At 40.2% G+C, this 22,159-nt stretch overlaps 2 protein-coding genes across 7 annotated transcripts; both read left to right on the top strand.

The window, feature by feature from the left end:
- The first annotated feature begins 650 nt into the window (after nucleotides 1-650).
- setd7 (SET domain containing 7, histone lysine methyltransferase) lies at nucleotides 651-11,273 on the top strand. Of its 3 annotated transcripts, XM_062393434.1 has the most exons (9): nucleotides 720-853; nucleotides 940-1,083; nucleotides 1,558-1,687; nucleotides 3,701-3,902; nucleotides 3,991-4,180; nucleotides 6,208-6,289; nucleotides 6,385-6,502; nucleotides 6,936-7,093; nucleotides 9,777-11,273. In XM_062393434.1, exons 2-9 carry the CDS (start codon nucleotides 1,077-1,079, stop codon nucleotides 9,967-9,969), a joined length of 1,080 nt encoding a protein of 359 aa, XP_062249418.1. In that variant the 5' UTR covers nucleotides 720-853; nucleotides 940-1,076; the 3' UTR covers nucleotides 9,970-11,273. The 3 variants fall into 3 exon arrangements, 2 of the variants coding, with proteins under 2 accessions (XP_062249418.1, XP_062249417.1); XM_062393433.1 differs by lacking the exon at nucleotides 940-1,083 and having other exon boundaries at nucleotides 727-853; XR_009921692.1 differs by lacking the exons at nucleotides 940-1,083; nucleotides 6,936-7,093; nucleotides 9,777-11,273 and adding an exon at nucleotides 5,610-5,690 and having other exon boundaries at nucleotides 651-853; nucleotides 6,385-6,401.
- A 1,058-nt stretch (nucleotides 11,274-12,331) lies between these two features.
- Nucleotides 12,332-21,902, top strand: zgc:113425 (uncharacterized protein LOC541425 homolog). 4 transcript variants are annotated; one of them, XM_062393449.1, is made up of 6 exons: nucleotides 12,349-12,847; nucleotides 13,089-13,148; nucleotides 13,404-13,535; nucleotides 15,151-15,297; nucleotides 19,956-20,013; nucleotides 20,070-21,902. In XM_062393449.1, exons 1-6 carry the CDS (start codon nucleotides 12,683-12,685, stop codon nucleotides 20,186-20,188), a joined length of 681 nt encoding a protein of 226 aa, XP_062249433.1. In that variant the 5' UTR covers nucleotides 12,349-12,682; the 3' UTR covers nucleotides 20,189-21,902. The 4 variants fall into 4 exon arrangements, with proteins under 4 accessions (XP_062249436.1, XP_062249433.1, XP_062249435.1 ...); XM_062393451.1 differs by having other exon boundaries at nucleotides 12,350-12,847; nucleotides 20,090-21,902; XM_062393450.1 differs by having other exon boundaries at nucleotides 12,355-12,847; nucleotides 20,087-21,902.
- The last annotated feature ends 257 nt before the right edge of the window (nucleotides 21,903-22,159 follow it).

The following is a 22,159-nucleotide window of genomic DNA, read 5'->3' on the forward strand; positions in this document are numbered from 1 at the left end:
TTGTGTAAAATCTTCATGTGACTAATAACGGACATTTTCAAATAAAAGTAGAGGAGATGGTATATTCCTCTGAAATGTAGAGAAATTAAAGTATAGAGATAGAGTATAATGGAAATACTCAATGAAAGTATAAGTGACCCTTTATATTGCAATAAACATTTATTAAAACAGGTATTGGCTCATATTTATTTTCTGCTAATTGTTTCTTGTGTGTTTTCACTGTAAATAGCCCCTCCCCTTTTCCAAATTCCTCCATCTGCTATTAAGCCACACCAATAGACCGATCTGCACTAATAAATGTAATTCAGTAGGACTGAAAACATAACTGAACTGAGAGTACTCCCTTACAGACTGCAATATTTCACTTCATACTTTGCGACAGCCTTTCCCTTATCTTAGTGATGACCATGACCATTTGAAGTTTGTCATTTACCTTTCTTTCTTGAACATGTCTTATGCCTTCCCACGTCAAAAAAACTCTGATATTAAACGTTCTCTATTAATCTGTGCTATTTCACTCTCTAAACACAGAGCTGAATCTATTGTGGCCTACTTCCTAAACCCACTCTGATAATTGTTTAGTAGTTCATGTGTGTCTATTTGATATCATTATCTTTGATTTATAAATGTTTTCATGACTTCTCCTTCATGTGAGGTCAGTTGGCCTATAGCTTCCTCGGCTCGGATTCTTACCACGCCTGAGTTAAATAAGGAAAAGACTAAAACGAATGCAACATGTGGCAGTTTCACAGTGAATGACGCTCGGGTGTGTGGCGATACAGCCAGTCGGGGCTGGTGTGCTCATCCCGCAGCATGGAGAGCGATGAGGAAAATCTAGAGGAGCTGGTGGAAGGTAAGCGTTGTCTTACTTTGACTTATTTCTGTATATTGTACTCAAAGGAATGCTGGTCATATGCAACATTTCTCTGCCACCCACAGCTTCTCGTGTCAGTTCTCCGTAAATCTCCACGAGTCAGTCTCACTGCAGGCCCGCGCCAGGGACTTTATTTCAGTAGTGAACCCGCTTGACAGGCGGCAGAGTGCGGTCCGGGTCATGTGTGTGTCCCGCTGCCTGCATGAGAGGTTAATGTATGATTTCACAGTCTGTTACACGTGCATTCCATATCACAGTTGGCAACGTAGCATGCTAATGCATAGGTGGGTCCATACTAATGCTGCTGAGACATTTGTATTGTTGATATTTGAATAAGTGAAAACGCAGATGAAAGCAAATGAAATCAACCTTGAGCTGCAACTCTCCTTTAGATACGTTTTTAAATGTAGTTGAGAGTTGCTACATGGGGGAATCAAAAGAAGAATGCGAAGCTGCACTTATCCATATTTGTATTTTAACAATAGATTCAATGACTGTAATGTGAAACAGCTCCCGCATTGTGATGAACCAGTGCATCATAGTTTGGGTTGTATGATCCTCAGCAGCTGTTTGGTTAAGTGGGATATTGTCTCAGGACTTACTGTAGTTGTAGGATAATGGATAGTTGTTTGAGTGAGTCAGCTGTGAAGTCAAATGACTTAACTTCAAGTGTATATGTGCAGGTCCATTGGATGACGATGGTCAGCCCCATGGTTTCTGCACTCTGACCTACTCATCCAGTGATCGTTTTGAGGGACACTTCACCCATGGAGAGAAGAATGGAAGGGGCAAGTTCTTCTTCTTTGATGGAAGGTACCATAAAGATAAAAAACAATTAGAATCTTGATCACTCATAAATCATGCAAGCGTTTTGTGTAAACCTGTGACATAGATCACTGATAGCAAATGACCGGATATGCTGTTGCTCGTGATCATAGCGACCGCAGACAAACAGGAGTGTGAAGACCCTCCCTCATCATTTAATTCTGCTGTGTGGCAACACTACAGTTTCACAGTCACTATACGGATGACGGACAAAGACAAATGAAACATACAACAGCTGACATTGCGTTATATGTATCTGGAGCGCATCGAACATGCCGACTCGTTGGTAACGGCAACACCCGAATAAGACTAGTTCCGCTTAAACCCAGCTCCACGCTCCATTAAAGCTGCTGCTGACATATGTGTTTTTATAGCAGCGGACATCCGACCGTTATCTGTTGTTGAGCATTCTGGTTTCTAAACATAGCCTGGTTCAAACGTGGCTGGTCGCGCTGATGACGTCATTCTTCCGTGCCCATCCATACCAGCGTGATGTGTTTACGTCGTAACGGAAAACTGCGTTGTCGTTGTGGAAGTGTTTCACACTTGTTTAGAGCGACTGTATGACTATAAATTGTTACAAATGTGCATAGGTTCCGATAGAGGTGGAAACTTTAATATTACCAATCACAAAGGTCACCCGTAGAGTTCGGCATCAACAAAGATGGTACTGGTGCTTTTCATCAACGTTATTAAATTAACCAGGTGAAAACATAAACTTGCAACTCTTTAACTTAACGCTGCTTGCTACTAACTTTGCAGCTCAGTATTGTATCTTAATTACTATTTAAGAACATTTACATTTACTTTTGAGATGTCAAAATAATTAATTTAAATTATTTTGAAGGAGACATTTTCCTCCTCCACCAAGTTTTCTGATGTACTAAACGAACACTCTTGAACTGAGTCGTAACTGTTTTTGTTGTGTTTACAATGGAATATGAATTCAGCCCTATTTTCTCACTAAATTCTATCGTTATCGGACATGTGAAGCATGTAGGTATTGGTTTTGGACATATCCATGGGGAGGTGTAGTGTATAGCATGCCGCACCATGGTGCGTTGTAAACAGCGCACGGAGTGGAAGCGGCAAGGTGCTCAATGTTGCCAGATTGGAAATGGCAAAGGAACGTTCCAAAGGCTCAAATAGTCGTATTTGGAGGATAATGATCTTGGCTCTGGCAACCCTGAGATCGGTCGCCCAATGACAGACTCTCTCTACAGTCAGCTCGCGCAAGAAGGTGGAACGTAAGGGTGGTACCATTTCCAGAACTTGGAAGGCCGAAATAACTAGTAGGCTATGTTAAAGACCCAGAAACACAAATATGCGACGAGGCAAAAAAAAAAAAAAAAAATATTAATATTTTTTTTGCGACGAGGCAAAATACCGGACGTTTTTGGAATCCCTGCCGGACGCATTTTTTAGCTCTCGAAAAGAGGACATGTCCGGGAAAAAGAGGACGTCTGGTCACCCTATGTTACACCCCCAGTTCATTGTGAACTGAGTGAACCTCAGTGCTCTTTTGGTATCATTCTAATACCACTGCAAACCGAAGCAGTGCCGCAAAGCTCCACCCAGTAGGCACCTAGAACCTAACATGCTTTCCAAAGAAGCTGAGGAAAGCTCTTGTACACCCTGTTTTATCAGAAGTGGAGAAGTTAACCCACTGAAGGCATTATTAGGAACCCTGTGTATTCTATAATTATCCCATCAGCCAATCATGTTGTGGCAGTACAATGCTGCAAATAGAAAGCTGACAAATCACAATTTTTCTCATTTAATGAGGTGTGACTTCATCTGCCCTTAACCCTCAACAAGAATAGAAAAGCATGGTTAAAAAAAACATAGAAACCTCAGAGAGAGCCACCTGTTAGGGATCCATCTCCCAGGATAGACAAAAGTGCAATAGATGCCACTTGTAACATGTCATACATATCTGATTATCATTGCCTTTAGGTGATGGAATAGATTGTTAATTTTCTTTCTTCCCCCTCCATACAGTACCCTGGAGGGTTTCTATGTAGATGATGCTCTCCAGGGCCACGGGGTGTACACGTATGAAGATGGCGGTGTACTCAATGGAACGTATGTGGATGGCGAGCTCAATGGGCTTGCTCAGGAGTTTGATGGAGAGGGCTGTCTGGTTTTCAAGGGCCAGTATAAAGACAACAACCGCTGTGGGGAGTGCTGGGTCTCCTACCCTGTGAGTGAGCTCACTTTTCACTATCAAATTCTGTTCATAGTTACATGAATGGAGAATTGTGTGTTGATGTTTATTGTGGTGTTTCCAGGATGGGGGCTGTGTGTTTGGGAAGGTGAATGAGGAGGGGGAGATGACCGGTGAATCTGTAGCGTACATCTACCCAGACGGACACACAGCTCTCTTTGGAAGCTTTGTGGATGGCAACCTCATCGAGGCTCGCCTTGCCAGTCTGATCTCCTGCGTGACTGGAAAGTCATGCTTTGATGTCCCACCAAACAGTCAGTGCATCTATCCTCTTTATGACCTGCTTTGTCCAGATGCTTTAGCCACATGCTCTACCCATTGGTATATATGTCTCTGATGAAGATGTCATTAAAAAGTTTTTTTGCCAGAGGCAGGAGAGAGAACGACTAAAGGCCAATTTATGCTTCTCCGAGTCCGTTATGGATGGATCGGACACACACTTTTTGATTTATAGTTCTCCGTTGCTGAAAACAATTGGGCGCCTGAACAGTAGTTGGCGCAACGGAAGACAAGCTTAGAGAAGCTTACCTCATGAGTTCTCAGAAGAAGTCCACGTTCATTATTTACCTGCTCCCGGCTTTTCACACACTAACTAAATAAAATAAAGTGACACCCAGCAGGTCATAATGCTTATGTTATCGTTTCTTAGCGCAGCGGTTCCCTGGTCTTGTTCCCGAACTGCGTTGCTAATTCCATGGCTTCAAGCTACACGGAAGCAGCTAGCCCCCCCCAGCTTCCACATACAGTCAGCAGGGACTCCCGATACTAACCACTACCAAGTGTTTGCTTCTAACCTGACGGTGTTTGAGAAACAGTGTCATGATAGCTGTGGAATTACAGTCGTGACAGCGTTTTTTTTTTTCGCGCTGTTACCACCGCTGTTAGCATGATGGCTAGCACGCTAGCACCATTATGAAAGTTCGTTATAACCGTGTGTGACCGTACACACATGCCGTCAGGGCTCTAACCAACCACCGTCAGCCGAACAACTCCGCTGGATTAACACACTTGTCACATTAATCGTAGAATCGTAGTTGTGTTTGGTTTTATTGTGATATAGGAAATGAAACAGGAAGTTTGAGGTCTGGAAATGATGTCGTTCTGAAATGCTGTCGTTAGCGGACCAATCACAGCCAATAGCTATCAGTAGGCTCTCCGCCATGCTGATGTGTAGTTAAAAAAATCAGAGGTGCACGAAAAGCTCAAAGGAGGTCCGTCAAAACGGAGAAGCATAAATTGGCCTTAAAGGCCTCTAGGCCTATGTAAATAGAGTTATTTTGAATTAAATAACTTTACAAAAAAGAGATGACATACGCTCCTCATTTTTCAAACCACTTTCTGAAAGTACCTTTCCATCAGCCACATCTTCATCCCCTTCTCTTTCCTTTTTCAACCCCCTGTCTCCCAATCAAGTTTTTACCCTGGTAACTTCCGCCTGCCCAACCACCTGCCCACTTGACCCAACCCCTCTCATATTCTCCAGTCTATTGCTCCTGACGGTTTTCCTTTTCTCATCCATTTTATTAACACTTCCCTGTCAACTGGCTGTTTCCCTTACTCTCTTAAAGAGGAACCCTCTCCTCAAGAAGACCACCCTCAACCTGTCAGAAGTAAACTACTACAGACATGTCTTTCTTCTTCCCTTTCTTTCCTGCTGTCCTGGCTCACAAATGGTGGAAACAGCTCCACATTGACATCAGGACAGCAGAAAGTCTACACATCTTCCACCACAGGCTAAAAATACATTACTCCGACTACACCTTGGTAAAGAAGATGATGGTCTAGCAAAAAATAAATAAATAATTCAGTTTATTTCCACTTATATATTATTTGTACAAGTAGCCCTTTGTAGAAGCTAATGTACTTGCATGATTCTTGCTGTTCTGGGTTAGTACCCTAATGATTGAATGCACTTATTGTATCACCTAAATAAAACTGAATATAATGTAAAGAACTTTTTTACAAGGAAATTATAAACAGTATAAAACCCCAGGTGTTCACTTAACTGTGATGTAAATCCAAACATTGCAGAGTCTGAAACCATTACATTACAGGTGTATTTTTTTTATTTAAAAAGTTACTCTTAATGAATGGATTTTCTAAATGGTTGCCAGTGCTATATCATGATGTTTCTATATTTAGGATGTTAATAGTAATATCATGGTGTTAAACTTGTAGTTATCAGATGTGCTGGAATATGGGTGAGTCACATTGTAATCTCTGTCAAGTTGTCCTCTATTGTTTATGGAAACAACGTTAATCTGACATCCCCTGTTTTAAGGTCCTGTATACTCGTATGACCGGTCCACATCCACCTGCATTGCCACTCACACTCTGCTGCCTGACCCGTATGAAAGCAAAAGGTATTTCTGCTTTATCCATGCGCTTGTCCTGATAATTATTGTGAAAATTTAAGAACTGTTCTTCTTACTGTCACCATGTGGTTTCTGCTTGTCAGGGTGTTTGTGGCATCATCAGTGATTAAAGGAGCCGGACAGGGATTGTTTGCCAAGACCGATGCCAAAACGGACACTGTGATGGCTTTTTATAACGGAGTACGCATTACACACTCTGAGGTATGAAACACAGAGCAAGTGAAGAAGTATCTTTACATGGAAAGATTTTAGATTAGCTGAACTAATATAAAAAAGAAAAGGTAATTACAGTTTGTTCATCTTAAGAAAAAACATCCCTTTTATTGAATCAAGGTAAATGTACTGGCAAGCAAAGAAGTTGAAATAGCTCAAAAGAGTTATCAGTTGAAATATGTATTTTTGTATACAAGATTAAACTAAAAACTAGTAGAAAGATTATCACAAAGCTTGGTGGAAGGATCTGGTTCAATTTTGATCAGGTTGTGGAAACAGCATATTTGGTAATTTACTTTCTTTAATATAGCAAGATAGGATATTGTGAGTGCCATTCATATTCTTAGTTTTCTTAGTTGTTTTTTTAAAGTATTTCTACTTACCCAAATTTCTGTCTTTGGTAAAAACATGGACTTCTCAGGTCGACAGCAGAGACTGGGCCCTGAATGGAAACACCATCTCACTGGACGAGGACACTGTTATTGATGTCCCTCAGCCACTGGACCAGACAGAGAGATACTGTGCCTCTCTGGGTCACAAGGCAAACCACTCCTTCACACCTAACTGCAAATATGACCCGTGAGTCTACACATCTTCAAAATACAATTAAAATGTTTGAAATTATAAGTTATTATTATTATTATTATGACTATTATTATTATGATATTAACTTGAAAGGTGCCACATCAATAATAAGCGCCGCGCTGCGCTAATCCCTATTTAGCCGGCGCTTGGCTGTTCACCCCGGATGCTGAAGCGACGCTGAACCGCCGGGCAGCGCTAATAATATCACCCGTTGATCCAGTAGTATAAAAGCATATACTTACTTGTTGCTCCGACATTAAGCAACAGCGTTCCAACATTTGTCTTTTTTGATGTTGTCTTTATACAACAGGATCATACAACTCATTGCACTTCTCCAATTATTAATTTAATGTCATCCCTGTTGAAGAACTTCTCCGCTATTTGCTCTGTTAAATGTCGAGTGTTGAGGGTAAATTATGTGTTCTCCACTCAAGCCTATGTGGAGAATACATAGCCCCCCCCCTCTCTCTTTTTATCTTAATCACTGCTTGTGTGGCTGTAGTGGATGGGCAGAGGGGAACATTTTATAATGTCAATGGTCAAATTAAAACTCGAGTACAACAGAAGGGGAATTCAAAGTATGGGATGCATATTTGATAATTTATATCATATAAAATATGTCATCAATATCGTTTAAAATAATTTTTCAGTGTGTTTCCTGGCACGATACGCCCACGTCAAGCGCAAAAAATAGACTCGACGCCGAAACAGTCGCTGCACGGCGCTAGGCAGCCCTGGTGCGCCACGGCGCTTCAGCCTCCGGTGTGACCAGCACAAAGGTTTAACATGAGAGTGGATGAGAGCCAGCTGTTTTTTAAGGTTTGGCGTGTCGCTTCAACGTCCATTGTGAACCCGGCGCTAGTAAATAACTCACAATGCGTCACTTAACATATGTCACATACTACGTTGCTCTGATTGGTTGTAGGTCTATCCAATTGAGACAAGAGGCATTTTTTTTCCTGGTTCGGTTGAAACATGCCCCATAATCACAGCCCAATGAAGCGGTATCAGAATCACATCCTGTCTAGAATCGTGAGTACGACAACGTCAGGCTAATGTTTTGGGCCTATTGAGCATGAAATATCACGTTTACAATTTCTTCACATTTTGATAATTTGACGATTGCCACTTTCAAAAAGTGGCATTTTAGTGGTCAGGTCACAGTGAGCTCATGAATCTGGAAATGTGTGAAAATGTATATAAACTCAAACCACAATGGTTTAAAGCTCCATCTAACCGCTGGGTGATAGCTAAAGTTAGAAACTAATAAACAAAATTCTTAGTCAAGTCTTGTATTAAACCCGTCTTTGTACTTTTTTTTTATTTTTTAGATTTATAAAAATCAACTATTAAAATGCATATAGAAAATCTCATCTGTTTGGCACCTCAATACTTGTAAATAACATAACATTCCTTCAAGTGATATTTTTGTTGTTGTTTGGCTGCAACCGTCCAGTGCAGTGGCGTTCAGCTCAATCACATAAAGGGACAAAATAAAAAACTGGGACTATGTCGAGGGCCAAACCGGGTCAAAATGTATTAAGGATATACAGGATATTGGATAAAGTGCAAAAATAAAACTTATTTAAATTCTTCTTTTAAGCCTGGCATTGAGCACCATGGCTCGGCCTATAGCCCGTGCACACCGCCTTGCTCTCACCCGGCAAGTGGAGAGGAATAATGGCTAGCTCCGTGTGCACTGCGCACTGTGGCAAGGCCTATGGAACAGTGTGTGTCCTATTTACTGGCGGGCCAGTTAAACTAGACATATGATATTTTATCGCATCGAATTTGACATGTCTGATTTACTGTATCATCAATGATCTGAAAAAAAACATCCAGTTTCTTTATAACTGTCATGATAGAACACCTCTACATCAGAATATGTCAAAGTCTTGATCTTTTGGGGACTGACATTCATTAGTGTTCGCAATTTGGTGCAGATCCAAATTGAAATCCATAAATAGTGAATTCAAATCTGGTTTCTTAAAAGGACTTCTCTTCCATTTCCCCTCCCCCAATAATCTACATACATATACTGTATATATTACTTGAATCCAGGTACTTTTTCTTTCAGAATCAGAAGTATTTTATTGCCAAATAGGTTTACACCTACAAGGAATTTGCTCTGGTTATTGGTGCATACAATGAACATAGAAACATAAAACGCAATATATACAACATACATAGGAAAAGCAATAAAAAATAGAAAACCAGTATATATTTACTCACTGTTTACTTCTTATTTACTCACTTTTTTCCAATATTTATACAAATTAGCATTTATTTTGACAAACATTTCTGAATGAAAATATATGAAAGATAAAAGATATGAAAAGTGAAATGCAAAATTCAAAACAGTAAAAAGTGTCAGATTGCAATATGCAATGAAATACAGTATAATATAATATGAGATAATGTGTTCATTTAACACATCCTTGAGGTGTGGGGGTGGAAGTCAGGTGGGGGTCCTGGGCCTTGTTGATGAGGCCAACTGCAGCTGGGAAGAAGCTGGTCTTGTGGCGGGCGGTTTTGGTCCTGATGGACCGCAGCCTCCTGCCCGAGGGAAGAACCACAAAGAGTTTGGGACCCGGGTGGGAAGGATCAGCCACAAGTGGTTTCTTGTTATTATTATTTAGTCGGAATTACATGATGATTTGTTATGTCTTCTGTGCAGGTTTGTCCATCCCCGTTTTGGACCCATCAAGTGCATCAGAACATTGAGGGCTGTGCAGAAAGACGAGGAGTTAACTGTTGCTTATGGCTATGATCATGGGCTGACTGGGACGAATGGTCCAGAGGCTCCTGATTGGTACAAGCAGCAATTGGAAGTGTTTCAGCAGAGACAGGTTGCTGCTCCTGGCCAATGAGAATGCAGACGAATACCTCTGGAAAATGTTGTGTGTGCTGAAACCTTACAAGACTCCTGGAGATTTATGGCACTTGATATCCTGTGCAGTTGCAACACACTCTAGATATTTATGCTTTTGTAAGTTGTATTCATGTGGAATACTGCTTTAGCAATTCATGTGAATGTATGTAGTATGATTGGAGGCCTTGGAGGTACAGGGCGACACACGAACTATGCAAAAAACAATTGTAACATGACATATTACATTCAGTAGATGGATGTGCTGATATGCCCTTTTTTTTACTGTCCTCCTCATCACATATTATACATATAGGGATGATTTACCTGCTGATGATTGGTGATTGTAAATTCAGGGTATGACAAATTTATTTCTTTCAGTTTTCCCTATTTTCACATAACTGTCATAAATACTGTTTTTATGATGTAGTATTTATCATATGTTTTTAAACTGTTAAGCTTACACAATTGAATTCATTCAGCTGGCCCCATGCTGACAAAATTGCAAAAGTTTTAGACACTTTAGGTATAAATTCTTATCCGCCATCAGCCCCATTAGGAGGTTTGGATTTTTACACCGTAATACAGAACCATGTTCAGAGACAAAACAAGATAAGGAGTCCTGCTGCAGATGGTCCAGTCTGGTCCCACATGTGAGGGATCCCTCTCCCAGGACGGACAGAAGTGCAATAGATGCCACGTGTAGCATCTATTGCACTTCTGTCCGTCCTGGGAGAGGGATCCCTCACACGTGGCTCTCTCTGAGGTTTCTACGTATTTTTACCCTGTTAAAAGGGTTTTTAGTAATTTTTCCTTACTCTTGCTGAGGGTTAAGGACAGAGGATGTCACACCCTGTTAAAGCCCTATGAGATGAATTGTAATTTGTGAATATGGGCTATACAAATACAATTTGATTGATTGATTGATAAAAGGTGGTCAGACCAAATTTTGATTTGATTCAGCTTTTTCTTTTTACTGCACACACATGAAGTTAAATGATAAATTCGATGCATGGCTTTATTTATGTAGGTAAATACTTTACTGTTTTTTTTCTTTTTTAAAGTCCCTAAAACATTTGCACAGTGCTGTAAATTTACAAAGTATAAATTTGAAGGCATATACACAGGCTTAAACAATGCTTATGTTATATACAGTATATATTAAGGTAACTATAATATCTGAAATTGGTTATGTATTGTATTATCTGGCAGTAGTACATTATATACTGTATGTTAGCCTATTCCACTTTTCTAACCCAATTGTTTGTGTTAAGACCCTTCAAATAAAGTCCAAGATAAAGACTATCTGCATATCAAATTTTTTCTATAATGACAATACTTACCTTTTGTTTTGTTTTTTTACTCTGCCGAAGAGGTTAGGTTTTTGTCTGTGCATACCTTCGCCGAGGCCAAATAGTCCCCTTAAAATCAATCAAGATGCACCAAATTGCAAACACTTGCAAGCACACAGCCAACTATGCAGTTTTTTTCTATGATTTGTTCTATGAAAAATAGGTGAAAGTAAGCCCTTCAGCAGTTTCTACCTAATCTTGTATACAAACAAGCAACTAACGAACGCACTGGGGTGAACACTGAACCTCCGTTATCGAGGTAATATTTATGTGAATATTCAGCAATATTAGTAATTATAATGTAGTGCCGGTATCAACTTAATTGATAAAGTCGTATGCTTTTTTCAGCCACAATATGGAAACAAATAGGGCTAGCAACTTACCACCAATGTGTGACAGAAACATAAAGTTTTAATTGAAGGGGCGTGTTGGGCTTTGATGAAAGTATGTGGTCTTCTGAGTGCAATTCTAGTTTTTCAGTATTTTTAAATTGCTGCTATCAGAATACTGTAGTATTTCTAAATTAAAATGTAGTAGTTATTCATTATGCTATCAGTATTTTAAGTATTGGGTTAATGACTAAAGACTTAAGTTTGGTTGAAAGTAGCAGTATAAGGACTCATTTTAGGTGGTGAACTTTAATTTGCAAATGTATTGATATTTTAGGATCAAATGAAGTGCTGACTGAGAAAGAATATGCTAGAGAATGCTATTAATGCAAATGTATTAGGTAATTATAAAACCTTAGCAGCTATCACATTTCATTTATTTATGTTTCATACACCGAGAGATACATAAGGGAAGTCCTTATTAGATCCTTTTTTAAAAGAAATGTGAGCATTTTAGATTAGATTAACAGGAAAACCTTTACTATATATGCAATGTTACCCTTGTACAGCTTATACATATATCACAATTATTTGACACAAATCCTTTGGTTGAGAGAAACGATGGGGTTGGATATGTCATGTCATCAGCAAGAGAAGGGGGCGGGGCCAACCGCCTGACAGTCTTTCCTGTGGGTAACAAAGTCCCTGGTGTGTGGGCCCCTGCAGCTCCAGTAGGTTAATGATAAACCGAAGCGATGCATTCAGTTGTAGCGCACAACACAGCTCCTAAGAAATACCGGAATCAAACTATAAATGTCATTTTGCGCAGAGCTGTCAATACCGGGACCGAAATTGACCACGAGAGGGCACAAACCTACGTCGAGCGCAATGTTACACTGAAGTTAGTATTATACACTTAAGTGGGACGGTGTTAAAGTTTACTACAGGTAGGAAGTACAACAGAAATCACCGCGGTCAGAGTTGGCTGGGGCTGGGGTGAGCGGACTATTATTAGGCTGATAAAAAACCGGAGATGGACCGGTACAGGTACTTCAATTTGAACCAGAAGAGCGTGCTAGGCCTCGGTGTCCTCCAGGTGGCTTGTGCAGGTCTCTGTATGGTCTGCGGCTTTATGGACGCTGTTTTCCGCAAGGATACCGTGCTGAGTAGCACCAGGACGCCGGTGTGGGGAGGACTGGTGAGATACTGACCCTTTGTTAGAAACTCTTGCCGAAAGGTAACTATCTCCTGTGGCTGTCATCTGCGTTGTTTGGTTGGCTGCACTTTTCTTCCTTGAACTATGACGCCACGCACTGAATAGTTTGTTGCCACATCTCCAGACATCACACATGTTAATCGTCTGAGTCTGTTGCTCACACTGTAGAAGGTTCCCGCTGCCTGTCTGTTAAGTTTACTCTTGAAACTTCTCTGCCTTTCAGATCATGGCCTCTCCAGGTGTTTTGGCGCTGTTGGCTTCACAAAGAAAAAATTCCGTTTTGGTAAGTATCTCTGGCTAGGGTGGGGTTTTCAAGTTTATTAGGCTCATCATGGATCGAAGAGAAATACCACCAGCACAGACACAGTGTATTTATTATCTCCCAAATTATAATGCCAAAAAGACAATTGAGTTATTAAGCATAACCCCAAATGCCGGCCCATGGAGCTTTGAGTGGTCATCAAGATTAGAAAAGCGCTATATAAATACAAAACCATTCATACAGAGGTTGGCTGAACATGTCCTTCTGTCTCTGCAGGTGAGTGTGATGGTGGCAGCAGCAGGACTCTCCTGTGTGGCTGTGCTGTTTATTTTCGGTTATGCCTGTCTGACGCTCACTTATGGAGAGGAGGATGAAGATGTCTTTCACCACCATGACAGTCCTCAAGTGGTAACCATCACACATATGCATAACGATAAACGACTTCCACTGCATGATACCCAATATCCTTTTAACATGTAGCAAAGGGGGAGATACAGTACATTCTAAGAAATATGCTATCTAAACGCCTCGTTTCGTACTTCCTCCCCCGTATGAGTCATACGGTGTCACACTCGTCTCTCAGCCCAACCCAGCCTGTACCAGTCCAGCCTCGGAACCCCCCACCCCGCTCCCCTCTCACCTCCACCACCCCTCCACAACAAACGGTACACCAAGCAGACTTGTTGCTGAGCTAGCAGCTTGTTAGCCACCTCAGGCTAACCAAAAGAAACAACACTGAAGAAACACTGCAGTGTGGAGGGATGCAAGGAAGAGAATGTCTTTGCAGATTTCTCCTAAGAACGTTACTGTTTGAGACCAGCGGTTACGCTTTATTTCTTATGACGTGCCTTATCAGTGTGCTCACTACATTAGTGAATAAGGACTAGGGCTGGTTTTCTATGGCTGCAAACATACCAGCCTGATTCTCAGCTGTTTTTACAGCCAGAGTGAATGCTCCAGAATGAGACGTGGCGTGTCACTCAAAGTGCAGTCAGCCAATCAGAGGAGCGGCTCAAGAGGCAGACGAAAAAAGCCTGTTCTGTCTGCAGCTCCAGAGAGAGATACAAGAGGACATGGATATACATGATGCAGCAGTTTTTTCGCACTTAAAGCACTGATAAATCATTTTAGTGGTACCAATGCCGCAAATTATATCCCAGAAAGGTGTCAAATAAGGGGCCTTTAAGACTAACTTAAATCTGAGAACCTTTCCTGATTTTTGAGTTGACTACTAATGGGGCTCATGTAAAAATATTTTTGTATTCTTATCCTAAAATTATCTTGTTTGTACCATAAGGACACATCAAATTGAAAAAAAAAATCTTACTTCAGAAAAGTGTGAAGATTACTTAAATATAGAACATTTGTATAATTAGCAATCCAATATTACCATATAAGGTAACACTTATGTCAGAATGGATCAGGCAATGGAACACCTTTGGATCATTGCAATATTATGTAAAATATATTAAATATAAAATATGCAGCAGGCAGCATGGCAAAATAATTTGACATGCCTTCTTCTGCATGCAGCTTGCATTAAGGCTTTTACAACTCCTGTCTTGTCTACAGGTTGGCTAGATGTGTTATGAGCCAAGGATTTTAAGCAAAACAACAATCACCATTTGAAAAGGTGAATGTTCAGTAATTGATCTTTAAATAGCTTGCATGGTGACTACAAACAATTGTTATTCCAAACAAATGTCAAGTCCGCTATAGGGTTGTTCCATATAATTTTGGAAATCCCTATAATTGCTTCAAAGTTATAAAGTATACAATCAATTGAGAAACTATTTTATGTAATACATTTGACAGGACTGTAAAACTAGTACATTTTCTTCGTACCAGAAAATGAGGCTAATTACTATATATTAAATTTTTTAATATCATCAGTCAAAATTCCAATTTGCTTTGCGAACTCTTACAAGTGCAGTACAACAGTTTCTTAATTACTAGTTCAGGTTTTGAGTTTTTTTTCTTATACAGGATGTGCTGCATTGACATTCTTTGTGTGTATCTTCAGACTTTTGTGCTTCATCGGATGGTGAAGGGGGCCAATGCCACCATACTGCTGACCTGCACCATCAGCCTGAGTCTTTCCTCTCTCATTGCCTACGTGGGCTGCCGCAGTCTGCCCTGCTGTGGCTGCTATGATGTCAGAACTGGACTGGTAGGGAACAACATAATCCCAATGAATGTTATTGAAAATAATCTTAAATTAGATCTGCTTATCAGTGTTTTATAATTAATTTAGCTACATCTGTCATTCTGTCATCTGCATGTGTGCACATGGAGCTGGCATTGAGTAACAAGGCAGATACATGTACAGATAGTATTCCTTATGATTTTGGAAGCGATGAGTCCTTGATTTCAGACGTGTAAACTAATTTCCATTGCCAGCAGCCAACCGTTTTATCAGCACAAACTTAAACTGTGCACCAAGTGTGGCAATATATATTCATTTTAGTTGGAAACGTAATTTCTTTTTCAAAAATTATCTAGTGTTTTCGCTCATAGCTTCTGAAATTAGCATGCTAGCCAGCTATCCTTTTCCATCTCATAATACTCCAGGGAGTAGGTTGTAAAGCTGTGTGGTACTGTTTTGATCAAGTTATACTACTGCTTTTAACCGCTCTTCCTCACCTTCCTCCACCTTTTTGCTTGTTCTTCACTCCTGCCAAAGCCATGCCTTCCCCTCTCTATGACTGAGCAATTCAGAAGGGATATTTAACACAGATTTTAATTTTGGATGCTAATTTCCAGTGTGACTGGGGATTGAACTGCCGACTTTCAGGTTGGAGGCCACCCAAAATCGCCTTATCTCTCATTCACTTTATTTCATTGCTAGTTTCCTGCTCCACTGCGTCACATGGGGTAACACTGTGTTTTCATTGGTTAAGGGAGAAAGTAGGAGCACTTGTTTTGAGCAGCTGAAGCGCTTAATCAAAATGCAGCAGAATAGTTGTCAATTAGAAATGAGATTGTATGTACAGTTGCAATCAAAAATATTCAACCCCGTCACCTCAATAGACATTATAGTGATGTGGATGACAGATAATGACAATAAATGACAAAAAAACTCAAATAACTAAAAATATTTATTGATGCGTATTTTAGTTATTTTGACAAGAGAAGTTGACTTAACTTTGAAGTTCAAATGAAAAATGTAACTCTTTCTGCACATGTGCATGTGCAGTATTATTCAACCCCCCAGCTTCAGTACTTTATGGTGCATCCTCTAGCTTTTGTAACTTCTAAAAAAAAATTGTAAGTGCGGACAAGCTTCTTACCTCTCTCGATTGGAATATTTGCCCATTTTTCACGTGCAAAAGCCTCTAAATCAGTGATGTTTGATGGCTTCCATGCTGCATCTGCCTTCTTTAAATCCCACCAAAGATTTTCAATCAGATTCAAATCTGGTGACTGAGAAAGCCACTCCTGGATCATTGTCTTGCTGGAAAGTCCAATGATCACCAAGGTTTAATTTTTCAACAAAAGGCCTCACGTTCCTCTTTAAAATTGCCTGGTATTTCTGTGAATCCATGATGCCATGTACACAATAAAGATGCTAGTTCCTGCAGCAGAAAATCAGCCAAACATCATCTTTGACCAACCTCCATGCTGGACTGTAGGGATGGTATTCTTCAGGTCCTAAGCCTGGCCTTTCATAAGCCAGACATACCGCTGGTCCATATGTCCAAACAGTTCCAGTTTGGTTTCATCAGTCAATAGAACTGTCACCCAAAATTTAGTAGTCTTATCCAAATTCCTCCTGGCGAATTAGTCGACTTTTGTTGTTCCTTGTGGTCAAGAGCTGGGTGTGTCTTGAAGCCGGCCATGAAGTCCTTTTTTATTCAGTGCACGTCTTATAGTTGCCACTGCCGCACTTGTACCAGCCTTTATCAGGTCATCCTGTAGGTGTCTTGTAGTCACACAGGGGTTTATCTGAGTTATTCTGACTAAGTTGCTGAGGGTCCTTGATGAAATGTTGGGCTTTCTTCCACGGTCAGGCAGGTTTGAAGCTGCTCCATCAGTTATAAACTTCCTTATAATGTTCCCAATTGTGTCTCTTGGAATATAATTTTTTGGGGAAATCTTCTTCTACCCAAGGCCTTTCAGATGTGATGAAATAATCTCCTCTCTCAGCTTTTGTGCAAGCTCCTTTGTCTTTCCCATGATTGCAACTCACCTTGAAGATCTTCATGGGTGGGGTTTATTTATGCATCACAGCTGAAGCAAATGAAGGATCAGTATAGAGTTCCCAAAGGCTTAATAACGTTTCAACTCAACTTTAGGACAAAAAAACTGTCAGACAGCTTTAAAAACAACAACTTTATATAGGGGTTGAATAATTGTGACATGGCTATCTTAACAAAATATACTGCTACACTCAAATACTACATCATGCATTTTCCGTGTTGATTTTCTGTATCACTCAGAAAGACCATTTTTCTGTATCACTCAACTCATAAAGAAGTCATCCGAAGCAGAATCTTAAAATTCTTTGGGGGGTTGAATATTTCTGATTGCAACTGTAGGTGTGATTCAAGATCCAATTTAACACTATTCATTGTGCATCCCTGCATTGGGTCCACATAATCAACAGTTTTCTTTCTCATAAATGGTTTCTAAATACTTCCGGTGTGTTTGTCCCCAGTACACTCCTGATCAAAATCTTAAGACCAGTTTAAAAATTGCATGAATTTGCATTTTGCACTGTTGAATCTTAGGAAGGTTCTAAGTAGAGTTTCAAAATGCAAAAAGAAGAAATGGGAACAAGAGCCCAAAAGTTGTGAGCAGGCAATTTATTGAAAACAACAATTTAACTGAAGTAGGCTGTTCATCAGATGATCAAAAGTTTAAGACCACAGCTAAAAAATTAAAAAAGACTCCTAAAACAGAAATTCAAGTGTCAAAAACTGACTCGGTAATGAGTAGCTCCACCATTATTGTTGATCACTTCAAAAATTTGTTTTGGCATGCTTGATGCAAGTGTTTCCAAAAGGCTAGTGCGAATGTTGCGCCAAGTGGTGAAGATGGCTTCACGAAGGGCATCCACTGTCTTGAACTGAAGTCCATTTTTGTAAACTTCCCTTGCCATCCATCCCCAAATGTTCTCAATTGGATTAAGATGAGGGGAACATGCAGGATGGTCCAAAAGAGTGATGTTATTCTCCTGGAAAAAAGTCTTGGTCAGACGGGCATTGTGAATTGGAGCGTTGTCCTGCTGAAAAACCCAGTCGTTACCACACAGACGAGGGCCCTCAGTCATGAGGAATGCCCGCTGCAACATCTCCACATAGCCAGCTGCTGTTTGACATCCCTGCACAACCTGGAGCTCCATTGTTCCATTGAAGGAAAAAGCACCCCAGATCATGATGGCGCCCCCTCCACTGTGCCGCGTAGAAAACATCTCAGGTGGCATCTAGTTGTCATGCCCGTAGTTGGAGCCATCAGGACCATCAAGGTTACATTTTCTCGTCAGAGAATAAAACTTTCTTCCACCTTTGAATGTCCCCAAAGTCTAAACGGGCAATTTTGTGGCGTTAAAGGAGACGTGGGCTTTGAAGACGTTTCTTGTTTTTGAAGCCCTTCCTTCGCAGATGCTGTCTGATGGTTATTGGGCTGCAGTCAGCACCAGTAATGGCCTTAATTTGGGACGAGGACAGCTATTCGGATCCTCCGGCTCAGATTTTTTTGGGTCTACCACTTGATTTTTTTGTTCCAATAACCCTGAGGATCTTTTAAGTAATGCAAAACGACTTAGCAGCGATGGCACGTTGTGAGAGGCCTTGTTTATGCAGTTCAACAATCCTACCACGTTCAAAGATGGTGAGCTTTTTTGCCTTTGCCATCAAGAGATCTTCACAGTGTGATTACTTGACAGGAAGTGACATGGAATCCAAATTTTTGCACAGATTTTGGCTTTTAAAGGCTGTGGTCTTAAACTTTTGATCAGCTGATGAACAGCTTATTTGAGTTAAATTGTTGTTTTCAATAAATTGCCTGCTCACAACTTTTGGTCTCTTGTTCCCATTTTTTCTTTTTGCATTTTGAAGCTCTACTTAGAACCTTCCTAAGATCCAACAGTGCAAAATGCAAATTCATGAAATTTTTTAAATGGTCTTAAGATTTTGAGCAGGAGTGTATATACCTATGCTGTGGATTTTTATTCGGTGCTGAAGGGAATTCTGCTGTCTTTTCACAACTGTTACAAGAGTTCCTGTTTCTGGCTAACGTCAACTTCTGCTGCAGCTGACTACTTGATATCAAGTGCTGTGTGTTTTTTTTTAAATGACAAAGTTGTTAAGTTTCACAATGATCAGTTGCTCATTCCAAAGACATGGACACCAAACAAGCTACTTGACTTCCATGGATTATTCAACATATCTGTGATTGCCAAGTCTAATTTGTTTCTACACCATACAGGCATTTCAATGCACGTGTTCAGTGATGCATGAAGCCAGGTGTGGAATGACAATACGAAGTACTGAAGGTTGGGTTAGATGTACCTGCAATAACTTCATTCTATTTTCAACCCTAGTCAAAATAAATACTAAATAAGCATTAGGGCAGCTGTACATACTAACACTGGATGGTTACAGTTTGAAGAAGAGGTCAAAGGTTGAACTGCAGTCACCCTGGGTTGAGTAGTCCAAAGACAGGATAACACAGATCCCTCTGTTCAAGACATGCTATTGATTAAACAAAGAAGTTATACTCTAAGAATAACATTTTTGTTGAGTTTTTGACACCAAGGATGTAACTTTTTTTAATCCAACTGACCTTTCTGTGACTGTGTTAATAATTTGTGTGTCTATGATGTAGGAGACCCTGGTCCCTCAGTGCGAACCTGGTGACACTGAGATGGTTTGTATCTGGCAAGGTAATTTTATTTGAAACCATCTTTGTTACAATTGTTTCTGTACGTCTCTGATGTAGTTCTCCTCTATGTGCAGCAGGAGGTGATGACAGGCTCTTTAACTCTCCACCTCAGTCCCCTGAGCAGTACACCGCTGAGGAAGAGGGACCCTCCAAACTACCTCCATACAGCAGACTGACCTGACACACATAAGACCTGAAACACATCCTGTCTGCTGTCTTCATTCAAGTGATTAAAGATGTGCCGACTTCTTATTGGTGGATATACTGAGGGGAGAAATCTAAACTCTGCTGAAGCAGTCAGCAATCTTAAACCTTTGGACAAATTCGTAACTTTGTGAATTAACACAAAGTAAGGAAAAGGACATTATGGGACCCTGTGTGAAGGTGGATGGCCCTAATCTTAACCAGTAGAAACACCAACATGATCTTCCACTGACGTCACACAGCTGTCAGGCCATAGAGAGTCTGTGTGCACAGGCCATTTGGTTGAAGTGCCCCAAATATCTCAGTGTATCAGGTAACAGATTCATATGGCAGACTTGTTTAAAAGAGTATAATTCTGGGTACTTCAACTGTTAAACTACATCATACGCTGCCAGTATGCAGAGTGTTAGCTCTGTTGCTTGATACTAACAAACTGATCTTGACAATAGGATAGTGTCACTCAAAACTAAGTTTATCTATTTTAACCTGCCACAGAAAATTCATTTTTGGGGGGTAAAGTGCTTAGAAACGCATTTTATGAATACAGACTATTACATGAAAACAAAGCTGCAAGTGTTTTCTACTGATCAACTTAGGTGATGTGTGGCTAATAAGCTCCTTACTTCCTTATTTGTTGGTGATGCTGTTAAAGCAACTTTCTCAGGATAGCCTGGCATCTGAATGGTTATGTCATATATCATGGGCATGAATCCTGATTATGGGTTTTAAGTAGGTTCCTGATTTGACTGAGTGGCCTTACCATCCCCTGCATGTCATTCCCATATTTTCTTCCTGCATACACTCTCTTTTCATTGTCTCAAACATACAAAGGTGCAAAATACATTATACTCACTGGCCTAGCAGAAGTTACAATGTTCTCCAACACTTGTGAAAAAATATTAAAATTATTCTGTAAATATGAAGACATATTTACAGAATTGAATGCCATTTTTGTTATTTTAATGTTTTTATCCGGCACCTCCATTGTTTGACAGTAGGAAACATTGTGACCTATTTTGTTTACTGGTGAATTTGTGCAAGAAGCTTCTGCGTAATATAAATCCTCAGCACTGGACTTTAAACAGTCAGATACAGTAACAATTTATGTTAATGAGGTCAGTGTCAATCAGTAGTCAGTGATCAGCTGAAACAGAAAAGTCTGAGCTCAGCACAAACACCTAGATCAGTGATTAACAATTCATAAGCAGCCCCTGATTATGTTGACCTACCAGTAGTTTTAAGTGTTTTCTTGATAAAAAAAAACACATCGCATAGCAGATGATACATTAAACAGTTGAGCAGCGCACAGCAACAAAGGCTTTAAAAAGCCTCAGCAGTTACTCTACCCTGCTGAAGAGGAACTCAAGTCCCTCAGAGAATTATTTATAAATAGTGCTAATGCTAACTGCTAAATTAATTGACACCCTTAGTCACAGTTATGTTCTGGGTTTAACACTACAGAGAGCAGATTTACTGTAGCTCTGAATCCAGCTTCCCTCTGTTATCTGACAAAAGCGACTTTCTTCATGTGCACATTGATCAATGATGTACATTTTGTATTTGAGGGGACTCGATTCAATGCTTTTATGAGGATTCAATAAATCTGTTATGATGAAAAGCACTGGATTTAACCATAGAACAAAAATTTTAAAAACTTTTAATGAAAATTAAAGATTTTCAACCATCTGATATCTATACTGTTGTACTTTGAGGGTCGCAGGGGAGCTGGAATCAATTCCAGCTTTTGTTGTCCGCAAAGCGGGGTATACCAGGTCGCCAGTCGTAAGACTATCATCATATGTCGACAATACCACCAAAAGAAGGCATGGCCCAACTCCTTTCCATATGAAGCAGTCCTTACTGCAATGCCACAGATAAAGGCATCACAGGTTGCATGATGTTATGTATCGGGTTGTATTGTCCGCATTCAAATTTTATTAAGG

This window comes from Platichthys flesus, chromosome 8 (assembly GCF_949316205.1).
Source record: "Platichthys flesus chromosome 8, fPlaFle2.1, whole genome shotgun sequence".
NCBI lineage: Eukaryota > Metazoa > Chordata > Actinopteri > Pleuronectiformes > Pleuronectidae > Platichthys > Platichthys flesus.

What these genes read in the sequence shown, in the direction of transcription:
- setd7 (XM_062393433.1), top strand. Translation starts at nt 814, where the DNA reads ATGGAGAGCGATGAGGAAAATCTAGAGGAGCTGGTGGAAG. An exon ending in CTTTGATGTCCCACCAAACA is followed by an intron (nt 4,181 to 6,207) that starts GTCAGTGCATCT and finishes CCCTGTTTTAAG; the next exon opens with GTCCTGTATACTCGTATGAC. An exon ending in GACCCGTATGAAAGCAAAAG is followed by an intron (nt 6,290 to 6,384) that starts GTATTTCTGCTT and finishes TCTGCTTGTCAG; the next exon opens with GGTGTTTGTGGCATCATCAG.
- zgc:113425 (XM_062393449.1), top strand. Translation starts at nt 12,683, where the DNA reads ATGGACCGGTACAGGTACTTCAATTTGAACCAGAAGAGCGTGCTAGGC. An exon ending in ATGATGTCAGAACTGGACTG is followed by an intron (nt 15,298 to 19,955) that starts GTAGGGAACAAC and finishes TCTATGATGTAG; the next exon opens with GAGACCCTGGTCCCTCAGTG. An exon ending in GATGGTTTGTATCTGGCAAG is followed by an intron (nt 20,014 to 20,069) that starts GTAATTTTATTT and finishes TCTCTGATGTAG; the next exon opens with TTCTCCTCTATGTGCAGCAG.